The sequence below is a fragment of the Triplophysa rosa genome, linkage group LG14 (genome assembly GCF_024868665.1).
Source record: "Triplophysa rosa linkage group LG14, Trosa_1v2, whole genome shotgun sequence".
NCBI lineage: Eukaryota > Metazoa > Chordata > Actinopteri > Cypriniformes > Nemacheilidae > Triplophysa > Triplophysa rosa.
The window spans coordinates 9,628,521-9,649,281 of NC_079903.1; the positions used below are offsets into that span (position 1 = coordinate 9,628,521).

At 37.1% G+C, this 20,761-nt stretch overlaps 1 protein-coding gene across 1 annotated transcript; it reads left to right on the forward strand.

Moving 5' to 3' along the window:
- Positions 1-16,689: 16,689 nt before the first annotated feature.
- zgc:162730 (uncharacterized protein LOC564559 homolog) lies at positions 16,690-18,762 on the forward strand. Its single transcript, XM_057351818.1, has 2 exons — positions 16,690-16,824; positions 16,965-18,762. The coding sequence occupies exons 1-2, from the start codon at positions 16,792-16,794 to the stop codon at positions 17,922-17,924; spliced, it is 993 nt and encodes a 330-aa protein (XP_057207801.1). The 5' UTR covers positions 16,690-16,791; the 3' UTR covers positions 17,925-18,762.
- Positions 18,763-20,761: the final 1,999 nt, after the last annotated feature.

The window sequence follows — 20,761 nt, forward strand, 5'->3', positions numbered from 1 at the left end:
TCCGGGATCGCGGGTAGGGGAGATGGATTGGGTTGGGCTGAGACCCTGGACTCTGGGCGGTTCATGGCATATCTCACCGTGCACTCGAAGTCCAGTGGTCTCAGCATCCTCATCTCCGCCCGAGACAGAGGGTCCCTGAGGCCACCGTTGAACAGGACCGCGAGTTCCGCCTCCCCAAAAACCACCTGCTCTGTATAAACTGCCTCCTCTGCAGCCTTTAGGAAGCGGTCAACATAGTTGATAATATTGTCATCTCCCTGACGGTGGCTGCAGAGGAGGTGAGCCTGACGGGATCGTCGGGTAGACATGCTGCCTGCTGGGTTCAGTTCTGGCTCGTGGATTCTGTCACGACCAGAGCGTGGTGGAAGAGAGAACCCAAGCGCAGGCAAGCAGTGAAGGGGTTAACAAAAAGACTTTATTCAAAAACACAAAACAAAACACCCTCGATGGGGGAAAACGAAACTAAGAATCTATATTAACAAAACAAAGACTTCCCACGTGGGGCAAAAGGAAAAAACAAGAACAGCAAAACCCTAACTGAAAAAACACGACACAACGTCTTAATAGAAACAAGGCAGGATAAAACTAAAGCAAACACACAAAACTCACAGATCACGAACTAGGCATAGACAGGAACACGGACAGGAACACAGGGCAACAACATGTGCATGAACACATACACATATGTACAATCCACGAGCACAAGACAAAGAAACAAGAGGGTTTTTAAAGGGAAGACAAACGAGGGATAACGACACGGGGCAGGTGTGGGTAATCAAACACTTAGGGAAAGATAACGAGGAAACGAGAGGAATGGGGCCAATGACAAGACACTGGAGAGAACGTATATTTTAGTCAAACGGACAATAATACGTTTCTCTCCACACATAACCAAAGACTTTGTCATGGCTCTGCTACAGGACCAAGAAAAACTTGACTAAGGAAGCAGAGCCATGACATAAACCACTTTTATAAAAATGACCTAGTAAAAAACATTACTGGTGTGCATCTTGAGACAAAACAATGGCGCTGACATACTTTAAGTTATTTTAAGGTGAGTTATTTTCAGTTAAGACTGTTCAAACATTAATTTTAGTCTGGGATTAGCCTTAAACCTTGTCTGTGAAACCGGGCAATTGTTTTCCTTGTTGATTGTTCTCTTATTATTGTATTTTATTATTTTTCCCTTTATTTCTAGTAATGTATGTATTTTTGTATTTTATATGATGTAGCGCTTTGGGTGTAAGAAAAGCGCATTATAAATAAAAGGTTATTAATATTATTATTATTAACCTTTAAATACATTTTAAAAACAAGTTGTGGGAACGTTCTCTGTTAGCTGGGAGGATTAAGATGGCAAAACTGGTTGTAGTTAATATAAGTTACAATACTAAGTCACTATAACGTTTGAGGCTACGTACATGTCAAAACTTTTAATAAATATATACTACTTGTATTTCAAAAATGGGTTTGTTGCTGACTTATATGTACAGTGGTGGAACAGCTTCATGAACATTGACTGTTTCAAAGCTGATTCAGGAAAAAGTTGCTTTTAAAAGTGTTTGATAAGTTCTAAACGCCAAAGGTTTGAATTCAGCATGAACATTCACTTCCTGTTTTAAAACCTTTGCTAAAAGCTATTTGCAAAATGCCACTGCCTGATTTTATCATCTACCAACATGGGTCGATGATATCATACTCCAGTTCAATAGTGAATCAGACATGACAGTGTGAACTTTGCAATACGATAATAATCTCCACCCCTTCTTCTCTGTTCTCATTAATTCTTGCGTCAAAGGACGCAATAATCTGAAAAATAGGGCAAACAGCTAAGGTAAACAGTGACAGTTGATAATGCAATGAATGAATCGATAGATAACAAAATCTTAAGGTTCAATTTTATAATAACGTCAACATAAACGACAAAATAAATGCACTATTAAGAGATACAAAGGTCCCTCTTTTAATTGGGATAAATTCTGTTCATGCAGTTGAATGTGGTACGAGGCTTCAAACATGGAGGAAACTCAAACATGTGTATCACTCTTTAAGTGTTGCTATGGGAAATACACAAATAATGTAAAACAATGGGTAAACGAAAACAATTGAGGACACAGTTACATAATAATACTTTGTTGGTTTTGTCGTGACATTTACCTCCACCCAACCAGCCCCCTCGCGCTGTTTGAAAACTAGGTTAACTCTTTATTAATAATTATGGGTGTTGACAAAGCCATATAGTCATAACCATTAATAGCCACTGCAAAGTTACTTCGACAGCTTTCAACTGTGACATCTAGCCCCCGTCTTCCCACAAAAGAAAGAAAGTTTTATTATTTAACCTTTAAAAACTGAATATCCGCACGTAAACGTTATTGTGAAATTAAAAACTGCCCTGGTTTTTAACACATGCAGTTGCTGATTCAACAACATCACTGTCTGAGGGGGCCGTAGAGTCATTGTTGAATGCTGGGAATGGACAAGTGAGTCCATGCCTCATCTAGAGTTACTAAAGATTAGTCTCAGCCTTAACTAGATTTCCATGTCTTCATAGTTTCCATGGTGAACTGAGAACATTTTGTATGTTTTTGAACCTGCCTTCTTAAATAACATTTGACTGTGCCTTTGAAAGGATGAGGTCATGTATTAATGCAATCCTTCAGCGAATTAACCTGATAATCAGGTCTAGACATCACAATAGTTCTGCTGATTACATTTTTCCCAGAATCAGATGTACTTAAAATGTGATCTGTGTCAACAGAAATACTTAAAAACATGAATGATTTTTAGTTGAAACTATTAGTGGGATTATTTCCCCCAAAATTGTAATCACTGTGGTCAAAATATTGCTCTGTTTGTTTGAGAATCGCAGTCAGGCTGACATAGCAACATTTGACTCAACCAGTGGCGTGAGTTTGGGGCGGGATTGTCTGTTGGCCCGCCAATGGCGGACGAGGGGAGTGTTCAGGAAACCTGTTTGAAAACCTTTTGAAAATTATTTTTGGAATTCGGTTTGGTAACAACAGTGGCACGAAACTTAAATGTCAAAACATTCATATTGCCTGACACGTGCTATGAATACACCAAAACATTACCAAAACTTCCAGGGTTGCGTGATTCTGTTTCCTTTCGTGCTTTAATTTTTATTTCATGGCAAAGCGCATCGCTTTGATAGAGCTCACAAAATATGACTTGGCAAATATTTGCAATGCCTTTGACCACAGCTGCAGAAAAAAAGTCCAACGTTGGCTCAAGACCAAATGCCAGTCATCATGTGCACGTGGTCACATTTCCAAGAGAAATGAAAACACTTCCTCAAATGTTTCATTGACCCCAGGCTGCATAACATGTAATTTAAATAAAACGTTCTTCAATATAAACCACTGAGCCAGGGCTGGTTCTGGGGGGGCTTAGGGGGACACTGCCCCCCCATATTTTCCTTTTGCCCCACCAAAAATATCCCAAAATAATATTAAAATATCCAGTTGACAATTAAAATAATTAAAAATTAAATACTTATTACGTAAAATAAAATATTTAATTTAATATTAAATACTTGTATTATCTATTAAATAATGATCTGTCAATTTTATCACAGAAAAGTGTAAACATTATGCATGCAATGAACTATGATTATATATCTGCCCAATCATAATATATGATTACCCCCGATTGAGCCAGCCTAGTTTCGAGCAATAAAGAATTACAATAATAAAGTGACTCTGTGTGGATAAGAAGGTTCACATGTAGCTCTGTAGTGAAGCACATAAGAGAGGTGAGTAACTGTGACATGTGCTTCCTCGTTCAGCTCATGTGACTCTTTGTCATTGTGGTTTGGTACATTCTCTGTACGCTGACTGATATAGACTTTACAACTCAGCATGGCCAATCCTTAAAAAAAACATAAGTCGAAACATTTGTCTGTTTACTCTCCTCACAGTATTTGTTTTATCAGAAACTTTGTACTATTAATGGCATTGCGGTGCTATGCACTGTTTAAGTGATCATTTGCTTCTTTATTTTTGCGGGCCTGCAGAAGTTTTGAATCATAAGATAATCGACTCTTGCGGTTTGTTTTGAAAGTCACGTCCGTGTGGCAGAAGACGGTATCTAAGGCACGTAACTGGATCACAGCAAAACTGTGGAGGAATGCTGAGAAACAGGATATAGCGAGGACTCGCTCCATGACAACACAAGGTTGTCAAAAATAAAGGCTTGCAAAACATTGATGGACACGAAACACAAACAACTTAGCGTATTTAAATATTTGGTAAATGAATAAAATTAGAAAAAAATGTAACATAAATAATACACTAAATAATCAAATGCAATATTTTTAGTATAAAATATCATAAATGTTAATACAAAATGAATTATATATACATTATAATATATGTATATATTACACATAAATAGCATTATATACAGTATACATACATACATATGTATATATTATGGCTGTAAAACGATGAATCACGATTAACCACATCCAGAATAAACGTTTGTGTTTACATAATAAATGTCAATGTACTGTGCATATTAAATATGTATTTACAAAAACATACACATTTGTATAATAATAATATAAGTACTAAATTATTAGTAAATATAAATAAATACATGTAAATATTTCCTAAATATGCATACACGTATGTTTATGTGTATGTGTTAATAAATACAACATTAATATTAATATTAATGACAATAATACACAGACATATATTATGTCAACACAAACGTCTATTCTGGATGCAATTAATCGTTTGACAGTATATAGACATATATTATACTGTATATATGTCTATAGATACAAAATTCTGTTTTGTCAAGTGCGTGGGTTGACAACATGATAATGTTTTTACACAAAGCATTTGTTGATGAAACTGTATCATGTTGCTGTCATGTATGGAGGTGTGTCCTGTTAATAAAGAGTGAGTCAAAACATGTGGTGATTTACCTATAAAGTCAAATATTACACAATGGCACACAGAGATCCACTGCAGGGTTGTTTCCAACATTGTGGAGGTTAGGTTTTTTAGAAGCCGAGTGAGATGTTTGCTTATACAACATGACTTTGGCACAAACTTGACAAAAACAATCACAGGCAAACTATGATGTAACCGGTTCAAGAGTGTGGTATCGCTCTTCTTCAGAATACTGGCCAAGGTGAGGTTTTGACATAAAGACCTCATCTATATATACAAAATGTGATCGGAAATGCGTTCGTTCTTCCTGCTAAAATTCTCCGAAGAACTTCCTTGGAATTTCCTTCTGCTGTTGTTCAGGTGCGATCCAAGTGTGGTTTGCTCTAAGAGCACACTGAACCTATTATTTCCTATGATTTTCATGGAAGCGTAAGAAAGTGCTCTGGCTGGAGGATTTCCTGGGAAATTCTTTAGATACACGAAGTTCCTGGAACAATATGTCCTCAATGATGAGAAACGTCCTGTTGTGCAATCCTTACAGATCACTCACAGATGGATGATCGATTGTATATTTTTTTGATTTATGATTTTAGGCCCTGCATGACACAAAGACCTTTAAATTCCTATTTTGCTGAAAATGAAAAATGCTGTAGTATCTTTAATAAATGCCTCAACGAAACTAGCAATTAACCAAAGCACACAACACATTCAAAACACAAATACACTAGAAGGTGGAATTTAGCTTCTGGGCCTGGAGTTGTAATCTTTCTACAGCTGAAAATTTCCCCAGAGGTAGATGACTCGGGAGATAAGTAGTTCTACCAAATTCTCCATTATTCACTCTAAGCGGTGTGTAAAATGCTTTGTTCAGTCACTAGCATTAGATCCATTCCCCCGTAATCCTCCTCAATCTCTTCCTGCCCACTAACAGGCTGTGACCAACACAGCCCAGGTGACAGATTCCAGATGAAAGACTGTGAAAGAAATAGGTTGGTCGTTTACATTTATGGATTTGGCAGACGTTTTTATCCAAAGTGACTTACATTGCATTAGACTATACATTTGTTTCCGAGTATGTGCAATCCCTGGGTTTGAACCCACGACCTTGGCGTTGCTAGTGCCACGCTCTAACCACAAGCCACAGGAAAGCTGGTCATAAAAGTTCAGATGCATTTCAGACACTAGTGGAGTTTCAGAATGAGACTATAACGTTTTACGCAAATTCAATGTGATTTCCACACGACATGTGGGAGTCGAATCTTCTAAAAACGAGTCAAACTAAATAACTAAAAATACAATCATAACAAAAATGAATCATTAAGCTACTCCAGCAATTATTTGGTAACCATTGAGTCAGATAAAGAGCACATTATGTCTTTAAACATTAAACCAACAAAACATTGATGAAAATCAGACAGTTCACTCATTGAAAGCATCAGGTTACAGGTGAACTCGAAAGGAAAAGAAAGCAATTGAGATGGGATTCTCCCGAAGCCTTGTACTTGTGCAGCTTGACTGTGCAGCAGTTGTCTATATTTACACATTCCTATGACTGCAGGCTTTCAGATGAGTCAATGTGTGCTGCTAACCAGGATTCTGACTCACCTTCACATGACTCAACACAACGATCGGCCCCGGGCACATGGCTATTGACTCCAGTTATCATACAGAAATGTTCGCGAAAGTCCCTATGTAGCGCATTACGTGAAATGTTTTTGGAAACCTGTGTGTCAGTAAATTACTGTTTATTATAATACATTGGCATACTGGTGCATTTCAATAAAAATAATGTAATATCACACTTCATGTAGAATAAAACTCACAATGTGCATTGTTCCAAAGCAGCTTTACAGGAGAAAATAAGAAAAACTGAAAAACACAGAAAAGGTCAAACACAGTACAGTGCATGGTGTTTATAGAACAAGCACGAACATTCTAATAAAGAGATGTTAACCGAATATACCGAACCTTTAAACTAATCTAATATCAGCAGTCTCCCGGTGAGCAAGCCAACACGGCCCTGTGGCGAGGAACCCAAACTCCAATGATAAATAAATGGAGAAAAAAGCAACTTTGATTATAATTTACTGAGTAAATGTTTATGAATAAAAGGGAGAGCTTATTTGTTGTGATTTAGGAAATTTCATTTGTTGAAACTGTTTGGGTGTAATTTTGTCTTATTTTGTGACCGATATCAGACAACAGAGAAATGTCAATACAATATAGTTCTTTATGCAGTAACTAATGTAAACAGTTACAACGTTTGATTGAAAAGAAAATGTATTAGTAAATGCTGAATTTAACCTGAACTAAGATAAATAAATGCTGTGGGATTACTGTTCATTCTTAGTTCATGTTAGCTAATGCATTAACTAATGTTAACAAATACAAAATTATTGTAAGGTTACCACTTCTTGCAATTTGTTTAAAAATATGTATTTTTGGCAATTTCGGTGCAAATGCACAAATATAAAAAGAAACATTGAGCTGTGGTAAAGACCCACTCTGTTTTGTTTCATGAATGGGGACCTCACACCTTTCAAAGCAGGTGGCAGTACACACGACCCCTATATTACCCACTTTAACCCGCCAAAAGTCCTCTACAGAACATCTACATTGACAGATGGCAAAATACAAAAAAAAGTTATAACTTGTTATCTACAAGTGCATTACAAATATTTTGTAAATGTGTTGAGAATTATACATTTTGTGACCTATAAAAGCATTTTCAGTTCATCCCCCCTGTAACCGATGACTGATGTTAACTAGCATGTGTTTTAATGAGACGGTAAATAGGGGTGCTGAGCTCATGGAAACATGAAGCCAAAAGACTAATGTTAGAGAAATTTGCCCATATGTTGACAACATTTTATTTTCATTTATTTCCATATTCATTAGTGACCCAGAGTCATCGCTCCAAAGTGGAAACTTACAAAAGAAGCATACAGAGCAAAGTGCTTTTGAGTCATGTGTGAATGTGACTCTGTGATAATGGAAAATTGATGAAAGTGGGACGTTTCCTCAAATACCGACTTCCTTGCCAGGCGAAGAAACTAGTTACACCTGTTATATGTCACAATGATTCGCCATTACATTTGAATTAATGATGCTCTTACACAACAAACGACACACCCTGGAATGCTGTCGACATTCTCATGGAAGGTATGATGTAATTCCAAAACAGGTACAAGTAAAATTTCCAAATAAAAAAACGTTTATGTTTTATTCGTTAACCGTTTACAATAAGGTTGTATTTCGATGATGTCCTTCTGAAACCTGGTATCTTCGAATTTTGTGGGGGGGTTTGCCATAAATCATTATTAATTATTAGTCACCCTTTATGTTTGTCTCTGGGTTTTGCAAATATCTAATCAATACAAATTCTAGAGTGCTTGTAAACTTTAGCAAAGCAGTATGTAATTGTTTAAAAATTTATGTTTTTTCCATTTCCTGAAAAACGAATTTGGACATACAAGGTTTCAGGACTGCAACAATTTGATAATGTTAGTTAACATGAACTAACTCTAAAGCATTTATTACTCTTAATTCATGTTAATTTTAGAATTTACTGATAGATTTTTATAATCAAAAGGCAATAATGGTATGACATGGATAGTATTGATATTAACTAACATGAACAAAGATGAATACATTTTGGAAAACTATATTTCTCATTCATGTTAGCCAAAGCATTTTCTAATGTTAACTAATACAAACTTATCGTAAGTCTTACCTTTTATTATTTCATTTGCTGAAAGATTCGTTCTTGGTTTAAAGACTTATGTTGTAAAGGTTAAAATAATTGTCAGGTTCAGAGAGGCATGACTCATGCTTCTGTAAGATTACAGTGAAAACATGCAAACCATCCACTGCCAGAAAAAGAGTTTTTGCTCAACATACATGTTTAGTAATCATATGATACAGTAACCAAGATTTCCCACAAAGAACATACATCACTCTCAGTCATATGTAAAGAACTTTCTTAAACCAGTATTGAGAAACAACACGTGCTTATATAAAATAAAGAACCATTTAAGCTACATTAAGTGTTTGATCTGCCCTAGTCTTGTTCAAATAAACCTTGCATCAGTCTATTACGCCCAAATGCCCCTTTGAAATCTAATAAAAGCAATTTCTTCGTTTTGTTTGCATGGCATGACTCAAATGTGCGTAAATCACAGATACGAAAAAACATTCGCAGATGGAGCCAATTAAACATATCCAAACACACATATCTACACAGCAGTACTTCAGTTTAGGCCTGACAGTCCCTGCTAAGGGACCTTAAAGCTTTCGCTCTCACGTAAACGTGTCATTGAGATGGCGCAGTATTATTACCAAAGTCAGTTGAAGGCAGGTTTATGAAGGATTTCCTTAGGTATAAGCACACACCACCTGTGCGCTGCTCGAGCGGACAAATCAAGCCCAGCTTTAAGAAAGGGCCCTATTCATGAAGCCTTGGACGTTTTGGTGAAAACTCAAACCACACGGGCCGTTTGAAGTGTGATCCCTTGGGCCGAGCTCCTCTCAGGCTTAGCAGAGCACGCAACAACAGCGCTAAATCTGACACTTAGCTTAGCGCTTACACAGGAGCGGGCCCGTGTACCTCTCTCACAGAGATGTGTTTGCACTCCGCCATGGCAGGCAAACAGTCACATGCGTGATTACGCCGTAAATGCGATAAGCTATCGCATGCGCTTGAATACACAGAGCAAAGTTTCACTGAAAGTTGAAATGGTTTTCAGAGACGGGTACATCTGTTTCTCGGTACAGCTCAGATCCAGACGTGTGTCAATGGCAATCACGGTTCAAATGAATGGAAGGTTTTGACTTGTCCTTACCAATAGTTTACTCAGTTTTGTTGTTAACAAATGTTTACATAGCTTTTTGCCAAACAACAACAGTTTGAAGTGACCTTGTCTGTCAAGCTCCAATTCAGAAGCAGTACAATATGACTCATGCTCTATATTTTATATTCTGTTTATAGTGCTTTTTTAACTTACGTTGGCACCAAGAAGAATTATTATTATTGCTCAGAAATTGTACTTTTAGCGGTGAAGAGACGTAGTAGAGTTGTCTTTCAAGCATTAACTTTTTCTCATATGTTCAAATAAAATTACTAAAAAAAAAACCAGATAACATTGTTGATATTAGGAAATCAAATGTATGTGGATAGCATAGCTCAGATATATTGATTTGGTCTTTAAATGCGGAATCCAACCCTCACATCTAAGCATTCTAGGTAAATCTGGGTATAAATCTGACATGGTTTGTTTCTTAGCAAAAAAATTATAATAATGGAAGTTTTTTTTCTTTTTTGGGGAAAACTATTCCTTTAACCAAACTATTCTGCCCTGCGAAGGCAAAAGGCAGTAATTTTACTTTTTGTCAAAAACGTGTTATTGATATTTTGGGGTCATTCAAACCCTCCTTTATCATGTGGTTTATTATCTTGAGTAAATTTTGTTTTTTTTTGAGAAAATAATGTGTTGTAACTTCTAAAAGCCCGTGAGAAAATAACAAATAAAAATATTTATTTATCAAAGTCATTTTTCTTAGTTCCACACCCAAGTTGAGGTCTTTGGCCTATGTAGGGCAGTGTGCCTATTGTGGTATTCGTTTGTCAAAAACCGTCAGAAAAGGTTCCTCTGCTTTTTCAGAAACTTCTACAGACAGTAAAAAAGTACATAACAATTTATTTAGAAGTCACTGGTGCAGATACTTTACTTAAAATTGCTCAGAGGTCAATGTTATAAGATGGCATGTACAAAGTATAAATAAGGGACTAAAGCAGACTGCCAGATTAAGATAGACAGCCTATGTATATTCTTTTAGAAAAGAGGAACATAAACATTCGGGAAATGAGCTTCTGAGTCTTGCACAAGAAAGTTTATTCAGCTCAATGAAGACTTTTGCGTGCTTAAAACTGTCTTTACTGCTACAGTTGTGTAATGAAAAGATGGGTCTAAATATATGATTAACAGATCTTCCCGTCAAATAGATTGAGATGATACTCTGAAGAGAAAACAAGAGTCAACTGAAGGGCTTTTTAATGACGTAATTCTCTGGGTGAAGCCATGAGCATGCTACAAGTTCAAGCTTTTCATGTGTCAGGTCGGTGACAAGAAGCCCCAGACTATCGCAACACTTGAGACAATTTCTGTGGGGTGATGTCTGGTGTGCAATTTGTCTTGACTGCCAAGACAGCAGAGAATTAGCAACAGCCAAAATAAGCAAATTATATTTATTTACAGTAACAATTGGTTTACTTTTCTGATAAACAAGTACAATTTAACCATGAGTAACAACTTTCTTATTGTATCATATTCTTACAGCCTCTGTGGTCTTAGCATCCACTGTCTGAACACTTATTGTGCGTCATCCCAATATTGCTTGCCTGTTAAACCTAATTCAACACTTCCTCTGATTCTGCTCAGCCTCGTTGTTTCTAAGACAAAAGACAAACAAAATATCAAAACAGAGATTTGCAAAAGAAAGAAAAGCACGTTTCATGTAATAATACACTATTGCAGTAATTTAATTTGTAATCAGAGACTGGCTGCAGTATTTACCTCTACCTGACTGAAAGCTGCGTGGATTCATGTTTAAGCATGTTTAACATCTGGACACATAATAGTTGGGTATGTTTCCTTCATTAAGTGCATACTTTTCCTTTAAAGGAGTCTACCCGGAGGGTCAGTGTGTTATCAGAGAGTAGGGGAATGTTGACAGACGGGATGGTGCAGAGATAAAGCTCACACATCACTGATAGTGATAGGCAGCGAGTGACGCATGTAAAACCGCCACACCCATTTTATTCCTAACTTATCCCGATCTATCACTTCATCATTCCTGGAAGTCTGTTGCATGTGTGTGCGTGTGCTTTCTTTACGTGAATGATGTTTTGATTCAATTTCTTCAAAAATAAACTTAGTAGTGATTCTTTCATGTGATTTTTGTTGATCCATTAGGGATAGAAGGTGGGTTTGACTTGTAATTTACGGGCAAGAACGCTTTGACATTCTAATCACGCACAATCCCCTCCACAGGTTTCACAACTTTGGGGTCTTTTTCTCCCCTTTAAATTCGTAGAGCTAGACGGAGGAAACTTTTTGTGATTGCAGAATAGACTAGACTTCAGTGCATCTTTCCTCATCTTATACGCCCTTTCCTACATGTTCAATACAGGAAGCTCTTCATATCCGTTTTCTCAGTTTCTATGGTCAGTTGGATCCTTGTAGTGAGTATATCTTTATTGATGTCTGATTTTTTTATAGATCACATGTAATTCCATTCCACCTCATTTCAATAAACTTCAGCATCAATTAAAAACTGTTTGTATGTTTTATTCAATAAATATTGGTTAAAGTTTGGTATTGAGAAAGGTAGAGAGAGAGATCTCGGGGCTGATAGACACAACTTCTGGTTGAATGGAGGATCTCACTCTACAATGGGAGATTCTGCACCCAGTCTTGACAATCATACCGCGCACGTCTGTGAGCTCCAGGCCCAAATATTCCCACAGAGCAGATGCCACACATTGCCAGTGTCTCGTAAAAATGAACTTATTATTTATAATATGCATAATAACAAGCTTTAGATTTATATTAGATTATATTCACTGAAAGGTGTATATCTGAAAACAAGTGATGCGGTTTTGACTATTCAGTTTATCAACAATAAACTAAGATTAAAGTCTGAAGTCTTACAAAATGATGTCACAAAAATGAAATTCTGTTTAGTCACCCTCATGTCATTTACTACTGCTTCAGAAGATTTATAATATTATTATTTTGTCATCTTTTAAAGAAGGAAATACAATTTTGGAAATAAATCATTTCAAAGCAACAACTTAAACGGACGTTACTGCGCATGCATGCTTTGTGGTCCAAACTTAACTTCCGGTAGGCTACACATTCGGAAGAGTAGAGGCCCTGCACATTATTTCTGATAACAAGCTAAAGAAATAACAAGTAAATTACATTAGCTAGCAGGATAAAAGTATGTCTATAGTCAGTATTATTTTGGGTTAACAGTAGAAGAATTGCGTTACATGGCTAAACTTTACTGCGGAAAAGTTACATGAACCATTCAACAAATTGTTTATTTAATAACATTATTATATAATAAAATTCAACCAATTGTTTATTTAATACAATTACTATACAATGAAATATTAATATTAGGCCTGGGCAAGTTAATGCTATGAAATTAAAATAAAATATAAATAGTTATATTATTAGCCGTTACCCAGACCGATAAACAAACACAAACCAGGAAGTTAACTTCGGGTCAGGCATATGCATCCGATGAAACCATCTACTGTATATGTAAAGGAATGTAACATCTGTGGAATTCATACCACACACACATATACAGTATATATATACATTTCCATGTGTTTGAAATGTTTTCCATATCATATTTCTGTATGGGGACTGACTTTATTGGCTGTGTGTGTATGTATGCCAGCTGAGTCTACTATGCCAGGAATGTGACAGCTTTAAAACACAAATTGGTCAGTGCCAAGTGTGGCTCAGTGAAACAAATCCAGCACAGCAGGGCCGGGATTTTTATTTTTTGGTGCTGTTGTAGTTTGGAAGTAAAACAGCAGATGGTAGACTTAGTTGTTCATGTTTAAAAAATCTAAACGAAATCTTTAAGAGGTGAGAGATTTTAATCTGATGTATCATAGTAGTTTAACTGTACTAGCGACTATGACTGCGCTAGGTGTTTGTGTGTGTAAACACATGGTCTGCATAAACACAGGTATAGCACAGAGAGGAAGGTGGTATTTGGTGGATAAAGCTAAGTTTGTTCCTCTGTGAATATTTCACACTGTGGAAATGTGTTTCAGAGGGATGTGTAAAATCTAAAGACCTTGAGTGAAATCAGAGCAGAGGAGACTAATGCAAACACGTGAACTTTACAGTTGCTGTGCTTTGAGCTTCGCTTTAAGATGTAGTTTCAACTGACATATTCTATGAATTTTGTCTTGATATATGGCAAACAAAACCTTAGTATCTCAAGTTTCTACATCTTGCTGGAACATATATTGCATAGGCAAAAAAATATGAGAGGGATGGGGTACAGTAAACTGGGCATTGTTAAAAAATAATCACCAACAGGGTGACTGGGAACCCAGTGAGAAGCAGAGTATTGTAGTTAAAATAATCCACACTGTAAAAAGAACTGTAATTTTACAGAATGTAACTTTTATTTTTTACATTTTTCATGTATAATGTAAAAAACTGTAATTTTACAGAATTTAACGTAACATTATAACTATTTTTCACATATAATTACACATTTTTCGTGTTTTTCTTGTAAATGTTTGTCTCTAATTTGTCTAATTTTTAAAACCGTATTTCAGTAAAAAAAATCCAGAAAAAATCTGACATGTTCTGGCAGCTGGGGCACTGTAATTGTAAAAAACAACAACAGTAAAAACAGTAAAATCACAGGGTTTTTTACATTATACATGAAAATGTTAAAAATAACAGTCAGTATTTTCTGTCACTTCAGCTGCCAGAATTTTTTTACAGGATTTTTTACAGTGCAACCTATAAATGGCTACATACTGAATAAATAAATTGACATATAATATTAATATGAATTTAAATTGCTCTATGTAAATAAAGAACCATGAGTGATAAGAAGGATACACAACTAGCTTTTTTATGCTTTTTGACCTGTTTGGGTTACACAAGGGTTAATCCAAAAGGAAGAGCACCAGGTGGAAGTTTGGAAACATGAAAAATTATGCCATATATTTTGCATTTCCAAATATAAACTTTCCTGTCAAATAACAGAGTCAGCATTTTCTCATCTTAAAGTAAGTGTACAGCGTATTAAAAATACAATATATTATTAATTCTTGTGTCTCCAGTGTTTTGAAAACTGAGGATATCGGATATGATATGAATCTGTTTATATAGGAACAATTTTCTCTGATTAGATTGAACTTTTGTTCTACAAAATCAAAAAAGGTACTATCCTCAAAGGTTGACTAAGTCACCCAAACACACTGTCCTGGTCCTGCTGAGTCACCAACACATTGTAACACACAGAAAGAAAAGTGAAGATAACACCTTGTGTCTCTGTAAAAGTGGAAATGAATGTGGACAGCAGCATCAAGTATACGATATATAAAGGGTGGAAAAGTGAAAGAGACGATATAACTTACATTGCTGTACATTAAAAGTTAACCAATTCAGTAGGATTTTTAAGGCTCGATACAATACAGAAGCTACAAAACATATAGTCAGTAATATAAACAAAATTCAACTTTGATTTAATGGATCTGAGTTTTGAGCAATAAAAAATCTTCATCAGGGACAGTTCAGGAAATCCCCTCATAAAGTAAAGCAACTGTATCTTGCTATTGCTCACTAGAATCCCCACCTGAGGATGCGAAAGGAAAGCTAAAACCATATGTACCACCATCTATGCATTTGTTTGAAAACACACTGTGGTGAGCATGAGTATGAGCAAGCAAACCAAAGCACTGATGAGGGAGAGTTTCCGTACTTTTGGGAACGCTGCCAATGAGGAAAAACAGGAGAGCCAAGATCCCTAAAGAAGTGACACAAGTGAGAATTTCCACGTCCCATGCACCTTTTTTTAACATCCATGCCCAGTCAAATTGGACAAAGTCATGGAGAGGCGGCTATTTTTAAGTGAACACGAGAAGGCTTGCCTGGTAGTCAATGTAGCAATACCACTTGGTAAGAGTTATGATGCAGTGGTCCACGTCCAACGTGACCCAACATTGCCAACACTGATGGCAACATGTGTTAGTCTGAAATTTCCATAGGATTCAGCAATCCATCTGCAAGCGAGGTGACTCACTTTTTTATTGTAAAACTGTAAACTGTACTGGACAATTGTACACTAAGTCCTTAGGCAGATTACATAGCCTACATTATAAACAGATGTTTTAAATGAACAGATGTTGTCAAATGCCTTTCTATCCATCTATCTATATAGCTATCTATCTACCTTGATATAGACAATGCTATACTTAATGAACTAAAAGGTTTGTAGTGAAAAATAAATAATAGTAAATAATGGGGAAAACCCCAATCGTTTTTATACTAGTTAAAAGGGGGACAACAAGCCCTCGTGCATTTTTTATTTATTTATGTATTCTTACTTCATTATTATTATTTTATTATTAATATTTTGGCCACCTCAGCAAAGGCATTGTCAGTTCACATCAGCGCCACAAGTGGTAGAAATGGAGTCTTTACATAACAACATGAGTCAGACTTGACACCTCAAAAATGAAACCAGGACCCAGCTGACTGAAAGTCTTACAATACTTTGATGTACACTTTTGTTATAAAATAAAAACAATCACACAAAATGTTTACATAGCATTACTATCACGTAAACGTTCTTGATAATTATTCCAGACGGTTATACTTAATGTATTAGTTTTAATGTTTCACAATGTTTTTCGATGTTTTTATTTTGCGTTTTACAGTAATTTAACAGTACAAAACAGCTGTTTCAAAAACATAAACAGTATCGTTCTCAACCAAACGTGGTAATATAATCCATGGGAAAAGTCTGTCGGACAGTCGTCGACAGGTTACAGTAAATTAATCACAACTCTCTTGTTTTGCCTGTCGGTGAAACTGAAACATTTTTTTTGCCACTGGTTAAAAATACTCGAGCAACTTTACGAGTCAATGTCAATGGGTGGAAGCGACGTAGGCTACGTACGGGAATATCGCCCCGCCCCGCCCCTCTCTTCTCGTCTTTAAATACGGAGCGGTTAACGCGCGTTTAACATCACAGGGCTACCAGCGCTAATCCGTCTATTTGATAACAATACTTCTGGGCGCAAAAACACTTCACTATGTCCGATTCGCTGGGCGAAAGTCTTCTAAGGGTAAGTTTAACTAGTATTCACATTTCTATACGCTTATACACATAAACGTTTTGTTATGGAGCACCGCTAATCCAACTACGTGGCACTTTTTGTCCAATTCAGTTGAGATGTGCTCATTTATTTTCATCATTCCTTTTCAGAATCTGATCAACCTGGGTTTAGATGACGCGTTTAACGTTACTCTATCCCGTCCTTTCCCCTCGAAGAGCATCAGCTCCGAGCGACTCACCGACGACCTCAACGGCTGGTCGAAAGACGCCTGGAGCGACAGAGCGCCCGGTAAACCCCAATATCCCTTAAAACCAGACCGATCCATGAGTCTGACCGACAGCAGCCTGCCCACCTTCAACAGGATGATGCCCAACGACGTCCCTCCACCACCCGGATTTCCTCCTCTGGCGAGCCTGCCCTCAAACCGGTACAAGACCGAACTGTGCCGGAGCTTTCAAGAGCACGGAATCTGCAAATACGGCAGCAAGTGTCAGTTTGCGCACGGCGAGTGCGAACTGCGCGGTCTCCACCGCCACCCAAAATACAAGACTCAGGCATGCCGCACTTTCTACCAGTTCGGATACTGTCCTTACGGACCCCGCTGTCACTTCATCCACGAGAAGGAAAGCTCTCTGAATGCTCCCGCCGACCATCACCCGCGTCTCCTTCGCCAGAGCGTCAGCTTTGCCGGTTTTTCCGGACCTCGCAGTACATCCCCCCCTTTATACGAAACCCTGGGCTTCACCCGTGCGCCGTCAGTCTCTCCCCCTCCGGCTGAGATCTGTTCCCCCGTCTTCAACGACTCGTCCCGCGAAATGTTTCCCTTCAGTCGGTACAGCAGCGGAGAGATCAGCAATGCGCCCTTCGCGGCGGAGCCTCGGTGCGTCTGTGGACACGGAAATAACTCCGGGAACGGGCTCTACGCTAAGGAAGAGCGCAACAAAGCCTTCGTGACACTCAACCTGCAGCGCTTTCCTTCGGAGGATTCGCTGTCGGACCGCGAGAGTTACAGCAGCACCGGCAGCTCGAGCGGCTCCGAGTCTCCCAGCTTCGACGGCTCGGGCGGGAAGCGGCTGTCCGTGTTCGCGCGGATGTCCGTCTCCGATTAAAAGACTTTAATACGATTATTTTCCAATCAAAATAATTCAAAGTAATGTGCAACGAGTCTTAATACTGTTAATTTATTGCGTATGTACTAAAAGGAGATTATTTTCATACGAAGCTGCCCTCCAAAGCTATAAGTAGGCCAATTTTTTATAACTGTGTATTATGTTGCGCGTTTTCTGTTATTACGTCTTTCTTTTCAACGCTGTTTAGCAGTAAACATTGACAGACAAGTGCCTTCAAAATATCGTCACCTATGCTAGCGGCATAAGCAGAGCTTGTGCCCAAACGACCATTTAATATTAATATAAATGGGGAATAATATACACGTATGTATCAACCAACAATGTGATGAACTTGAGAAAATGACCTTACATTCACTCACAAAGAAATGCACTTTACAAATCTATTTTGGGAGAATGTTTCCATGTAGCATTTTAACCAAAGCATTATGATGTTAGGTACCTGTTTGTACAAGAATCCTAAGAAACAAACTTTAAACTGTATATTTATATTGGACAAGACCTGTCAAGTTGTGAAATGTTTCGACAACCCTGGTTGGGTCCTTCCTCAAGGAAGCTTGTCTTCATCAGGGACTGTAACAGTACAGTATTTCTATAGAGTATAGGTTGCTTCATTTTCAATTTTTTTTGTAATTGTATAGACATAACTAATATATTTATTGAGTATTTATTGAAGTTACAGCAATGTATTTTTTACTTATTTATCAACATGTGTCAAGAGTCTTTACAAATGAGAGATGTTTGGCACAAACCGATGGAAACTATTTTAGACGACCAAAATAATAATGTAATAAATGCAAATTGTGAAAAACAATCGAAACGGCCTTACTGATTGTTTGTTTGTGTCTTTTGTTGTGACAAAAATCTACCAATCGCACTATAACACAAAATGACAAGAATTACCATGCACACTAGCTTACAAGTGTTTCCCACATACCTGCTCACATTTCAAAATCACCTTTCTAGAAAAATACTGTTGTGTAAATATCAGGATAATGGGCATATTTGGCACACACAAAGGTATTTTACACATCAACACTGAGATCTGACCCAGTCAGCTTACCCAGACAACTACCTGAAGCAAGCAAGAGCTGTTTGTTAAGATTATAATCTTGACACTGTGTTGCAAATGATGTTGTCAGCTTCTAGATCTGTGAGCTGGTCAGTTTAATAGAGTGCATTATGGTTGTATCAAGCATTGTACAGACATGTGGTGTGTCAGGCATTGCATAAGTCTATACATTGTCACTTCGTGAATGTATTGCTTCTTGGAGGTCATTCAAGTAATGAGAAACATACTGCTAAACGTATAACATTGCAGCAGACTTTGCTGGTTTTCTGAACATTCTGTTCCTGAAACGTATGCATGAGGTTAGTGGAGCAGCACCTCCCCATTTAATGTTTAACCGATCATGTTTAACTTCTCTAAGCTGTTCATAAACTATAGTGCAAAGACACTACAATCATTATGTACAGCGCAAACGTTAATTCGATTCATAATTAAATATGATGTTGTTAAAGTTTAACTAATGTTGCGTATTATGACACGTCATCCATTTTAAATCTTTAATTTAAATTTGGAAGCCAATACGTACTGCGCACGTATTATTTCTGCACTTTGTTTAAAAGTAGATAAAATATGAGTATGATATACTGTTTATATAATGTAGAAATAATTGGTCTGTTATTGTATAAACTTCATACAATGTCAGAAATGTCAAGACATGCAATCTGTATAAACGTTGACTTGACATTGTCTGTTCGTGCTGACATTATCTGTGTGGAACATTTTTTGTAAGATTTTTGCTTGTTTCTTAACCCTGTTCCTGAAGTCAGTGACTCCCAACCCTCACACACAAAGTCACACACACATACTGTACCATTTTGTTGAACCATGTAATAACTGATTGGTGAAATGAATGAGGTACGTTTAAGGAGATGTTTAATGTTTGCATTGTTGGGGGCCTATGGAACATGAAGTTATTTAATGCCTCCCTAGTAGGCCCCGCCCCCCTGTTTGAGAAACACTAGTTTGGAGATATTAGGAAGGAACCCTTGGAATTATGTTTTTCTATGTAAAAAATCCTAAATTATTCAAAAAGATGTCTAAAAACATGGAAGAATGGGGCCTGGCAACCTTCTTAAAAGTTGTAAAAGACAGTTCACTTAAAAATTTAATTTTACTTACACCCAAGTCTTACCCAAATCTGTATGTCTTTTTTCTGATGAACACAGAGACAGATATTTGGAAGAATGCTTGTAACCAAACAGTTCTTTGCCCCCATTTTCTACCATAGTAGGAAAAACGACTATGGTAGTCAATGGTGGCCAAGAACTGTAAGCATTCTTCCAAATATCTTTCTCTGTGTTCATGCAGAACCAGTAGTGGCAAAAACTGATGTCAGGAGGCCATATTTGTAAAATATTTGCTTTTAAAGCCCCCTCAGGTCAGATTAAGCCATCAACATATGAGGAGTATGGCACAAATTTGGAAATATACTAAACTTTAAGATCTTATTTGGTTAAAAAAAAGACAAACTGCAGAGTAACAAGGAAATGGGTTTTATTAATATACAAAAATGCATTGAAATTCAAAAAGCTCACAACTTTATCAAGTATTATCATTCAGTTGATCCTTTCTTGTCGTAATGTTTACACTGTAAAACTTTGCTGTAGTTTTTGCAGCAGGTTTGCCAGTAACTTACTGTAGATTTAATTACTGCTTAATATACTTTCCAATTAGTGCTGTTTTCAATTACTTTAATCAAAATTAAAACACTTTGACTTTTGAGATTCAAAATGAGCAAGAGACTGGCATT